Below are 4799 nucleotides of genomic sequence, written 5' to 3' on the forward strand. Positions count from 1 at the left end.
AATGTCATGGTTCTTTATGTAATTTTAATTCTATCTTTCATGGAGTCATTTGAATACTATTTTAAATGCTTTCTCTCTCCTCACTCAGTCCTATGAAACTTTGAATATGTATAGGAATTCTTTACCTATTGGCTTTGGTGGAAGTGGGAAGAATGTTTGCAATTTCCTTTTGCCTAGGTTTCAGATAATTATCAGATTTCAGTTACAGAAAAATTGTTCTAGTATAGCAGTGACAGTTATTAGCTCTTTACTTCCAGAGGTAAATATTCTTCAGTGTTTAATTCACCCTGGCTCTATACCTATAAATAGAGGCTAACTCCTTAGAGATGCAGAGTAAACTTAAGAGGTACAACTGACACTTGGCTATAATATTTCAATGTTTACTTCTGGGGTCTCCAGTTAAATATACACAATTTTACCATAGCTCTAGATGTCTCCATGGAACAAATGCATAAAACACATAAAGAGAATGACTTCCTTGTACCATTTGCCATTTATTGTAGTGAAAGTGAAAGTTTCTCAGTCGTGTCCGACTCTTTGTGACCCCATGTTCTTCTATAGAGTCCATGGAATTCTCCAGGCCAGAGTACTGGAGTGGGTAGCCGTTTCCTTCTCCAGGGGATCTTCCCAACCCAGGGATCAAACCCAGGTCTCCTGCATTCTTTACCAGCTGAGCCACCAGGGAAGCGCTTTATTGTAGTTTATGTGGCTAATCTGTTTTTAATGATATATATCATACACCAAAAACTTGGGCCGGGCCTTGACAATATGTTAATCCTGTGTCACTGTTTGTGCTATTGAGCTATTGTGTAAGGGATCACTTCACTTTATTTCCCTCAGACTCCTTTTTAAAGCTTCAAATGCCTCTTTATTCTGGAGTCTTTTTTAAAGTTAGTGACTAAGTGCGTATTTACCCTATTAGTAACTTTCATAATTTTGTAGATTTGGGGTTTTGTTTATTTTTATATGAAAATTCTGTAATGAAGTGCACTATTTCACAGTTTCCAAATGGTCAAGGATATCTACAGTGCTGGACATTTCATTACACATCATGTCAATCTATCGAGACTGTACCATGTCTCACTATCTCTACCTTTATCACTCTGATCTAAGTCAGTATCATCTCTTGCTCGAATTATTGCAATGACTTCTAATAATTTCCCTGACTGTATCCTTGAAGCTCTGAAGCTTGAAGCAGCCAGAATGATCCATTTTCAGCTTACACTGAAAATGTAAGCCTGTTGTTCCCTAGTTCAAAATCCAGTTGCTTGTCTCATTTTGTATAATAACCAAAGCCTTTATAAGAGGATATATAGATATATATATATATATAATTTCAAGTAATGAGTTGGAAGCAAAATAATCATGTGTTAAAATTCTGACAAAGTTTGCACAGCTTAGCTTTGATGGACTTATTTAAAAAAAACTTAGAAATGCTGTACTACCAAATATTATATTAAATCAAGACTAGAGTATTACGTTCACTATCACAATGACATAACACATTTATCTTAGAGTATTCTTTCTGCTTTGAACTAGAAGTGGTAAATATTACTATCCATCTATTATTTAATTTTCTTAGCATAGATTCTGTTGCTCAAAAAATTGACTGTAAACAGAAGTTGAAAAAAGATGAAAGAGAAGAAAAAACTATTTTTCAAAAAATAAATACAGTTATGTAGAATTGTCAGTTCTTCTAGTTTCCTTATGGAGATGGAGTGTGGTATGTATTACAGCATCTACAGTGTTCCTTACTGTGGGTCAGTTGAAAATATGAAAGAAACTTCTGTAAGTGAGCCCTACCCTTGCCATTTAGTTATTCGCCTTTCACTCACATTCCAGGGCTAAGCTCCCAGGACCCAAACAATCAGTCTTTCAAAACATGAAACTGATTGAGGAGGTAATTTATAATAATTACAAGAGGGCAGTTTTAAAGGGGAAACAGTAAGGGAAGTTCAAAGGGAAAAGAGCAGCAAATTCTGGGAAGTGGGGAAAGGAAGAGGAATAATGGGAGGGGAAGAAAAAGAGAGAGGAGAGGAAAGGGGGAAAAGTTTTTCCTAGCTCAGAGACCATAAGTGGCAGAAGAAAATTAAAGAGGAAGACATAGGAAGAAAAGAGGCATGAAAACGTAATGGGGTTTGAGCAGCATAATTCTAATCACAGGGAAAATCGTCGTGTTTCTCAGCTCTTTGTATTCCAAGAACAGTTCCTTTGGTTTCTACTGAGAGATACGTGACTTCATACATGTTTGTTCTCAAAGATACTGTGTGTTTGCTCTTGAAGATTCTGCCATCTTTGCACAGCCCTGGCAGAGAGCCAAAGGAAGGGTAGAATGTGGGCAAGCTGCAGTATCCAAAAGGAAGACTTAGTTTAGTCCTCACTTAGCACGTCTCCTATTGGGTGCTAGGAATTCCTGACCATGAGGCATGCTTTGTTAGAAGGAGTCAGACAGGTTCTCCCTGTTCTTAAAACCTTAAAACAGTGTTCCATGTTTTGTATTTCTAATAGTTACTACACATAAACATTATTCCTTAGGATCTGAGGCTCAGATTACTATAATATTTGAATATAAATGCTTCATATATAATTCCTTTTCTCTTTTCAAAAGTGAATTTTGCTACCTCCTAAGTGAAAGACAAAGTGGACTTGCTATCAGTGTGCATAATAAAACCAAAGTAGAATAAAGAAAAGTTTTCCTCTGAGTTTGATCATCAGCACTGAACATCATTAATTAACAAGGGCCTTACAATACAGGCATCAATAAAGAGATCTTTCTATAACTCACTAACTGTCTGCATACTCTCGTCATTGCCACTTTCATTTCTTGATTCCTGAATGTATAAATGACTGGATTCAGGAAAGGAGTGAGAACTGCATAAAAGATGGCCAAAAACTTATCCAGGTGTGTGGAAGGAAATGGCCATGTATAGATAAAAATCAAAGGACCAAAGAACAGAGCTACTGCAGTGATGTGAGCTGAAAGCGTGGACAGAGCCTTGGATGAACCTGTTGAAGAGTGTTTCTGAACAGTGAGAATAATGACAATGTAGGAAATGATCAGAATGAAGATGGAGCCAATAGAGATGAATCCACTGTTGGCCATGACCATGAACTCTAGTTGGTACGTGTCTATGCAGGCAAGTTTGATCAACCGAGGAAGGTCACAGTAAAAGCTGTCCAACACATTTGGGCCACAGAAGGGTAAGTTTACCACAAAAGGCAGTTGAACCATGGAGTGGGTAAAGCCTATTATCCAGGCAGCCACTAAAAAGGAGATGCACATTCTAGGGTTCATGATGGTCAGATAGTGGAGAGGCTTACATATGGCAACATATCTGTCAAAGGCCATGGCTATGAGCAGCATCATCTCCACACCACCAACGATGTGGATGAAGAAGATCTGAGCAATGCAGCCTCTAAAGGAGATGACTTTATGCTTTCTGAAAAGGTCATAAATCATCTTGGGAGAAGTGACAGAAGAAACTCCCAGGTCAATGAAGGAGAGGTTGGCCAACAGAAAGTACATGGGAGAATGTAAGTGAGGGTCACAAGTCACAGTGAGAATAATGAGAGAGTTTCCCATCATGCTTGCCACATAAAATGTGGATGAGAACACAAAGAGGAGTAGCTGGATCTCCCAGGAGTTGGTGAGTCCCAGGAGCACAAACTCTGCCACCACAGACTGATTTGCTCCATCCATTAGCTTTGTTAGCATTACTACCTGAAGGAGGACAATAGAAAAAATGTAAATCATGATAATTATGTTAATAATAAATTAGAAGGAAAGGGATTACAGTTATGAAAGCCTATTTCTACATTAGCATTAGAACTGACCTAATATGCTCGTGACCTTAAAATGTCTTTACACAGGAAAACTGATGGCCATCATATGGGGCTATTCTTAGCACCCTATTTTTTCTGCATTTAATACCCTCTGCTTCCTCCCAGGATTAATGCCCTGTATTACTCATGAGATACAAGATGTTCAGCATTAGTATAAGGAATTCAACCTCAACCCTTTGAATTTGGCTTCAAAACCAATATGATCCAATCCTAGTTACAATGAACTAATCACTACTGCCATCTCTTTCAAGCCTACAAACTTTCACCTGGCCCCACCCATGGGAACACATTCACCTTCAATATTACTTAAAGGTTTACCATATTTACACAGTTTTGGCTTATTATTAGTAGCATTTATTTTATTGTCCCTGTATTATAGTGAACTGATAACAATTCTAACTTAACAAGTAGACTCTAAGCTTCTTGAAGGCAGGGATTTTGGCTTATTCATATTTGTACTCCCTAAAAAGTGGTCCAGAGAGGTGCGGGTCCGTGAACTGTCTGTTACCAGTTTGTATCATACCAGGTAGAAAGTCTGTGACTCAGTATTTAAAAACTTCTCTAAAAGGGAACCCTCTTACACTCTTGGTGGGAATGCAAACTAGTACAGCCACTATGGAGAACAGTGTGGAGATGCCTTAAAAAACTGCAAATAGAACTGCCTTATGACCCAGCAACCCCACTGCTGGGCATACACATCGAGGAAACCAGAATTGAAGGAGACACGTGTACCCCAATATTCATCGCAGCACTGTTTATAATAGCCAGGACATGGAAGCAACCTAGATGTCCATCAGCAGATGAATGGATAAGAAAGCTGTGGTACATATACACAATAGAGTATTACTCAGCCATTAAAAAGAATACATTTGAATCAGTTCTAATGAGGTGGATGAAACTGGAGCCGATTATACAGAGTGAAGTAAGCCAGAAAGAAAAACACCAATACAGTATAC

At 38.2% G+C, this 4799-nt stretch overlaps 1 protein-coding gene across 1 annotated transcript; it reads right to left on the bottom strand.

Annotated features, from left to right (window-relative positions):
* Positions 1-2743: 2743 nt before the first annotated feature.
* LOC138096615 (olfactory receptor 4F3/4F16/4F29-like) lies at positions 2744-3715 on the bottom strand. The gene has a single exon (XM_068992880.1). It carries the CDS (start codon positions 3713-3715, stop codon positions 2744-2746), a length of 972 nt encoding a protein of 323 aa, XP_068848981.1.
* Positions 3716-4799: the final 1084 nt, after the last annotated feature.

This window comes from Capricornis sumatraensis, chromosome 2 (genome assembly GCF_032405125.1).
Source record: "Capricornis sumatraensis isolate serow.1 chromosome 2, serow.2, whole genome shotgun sequence".
In the NCBI taxonomy this organism is placed as follows: domain Eukaryota; kingdom Metazoa; phylum Chordata; class Mammalia; order Artiodactyla; family Bovidae; genus Capricornis; species Capricornis sumatraensis.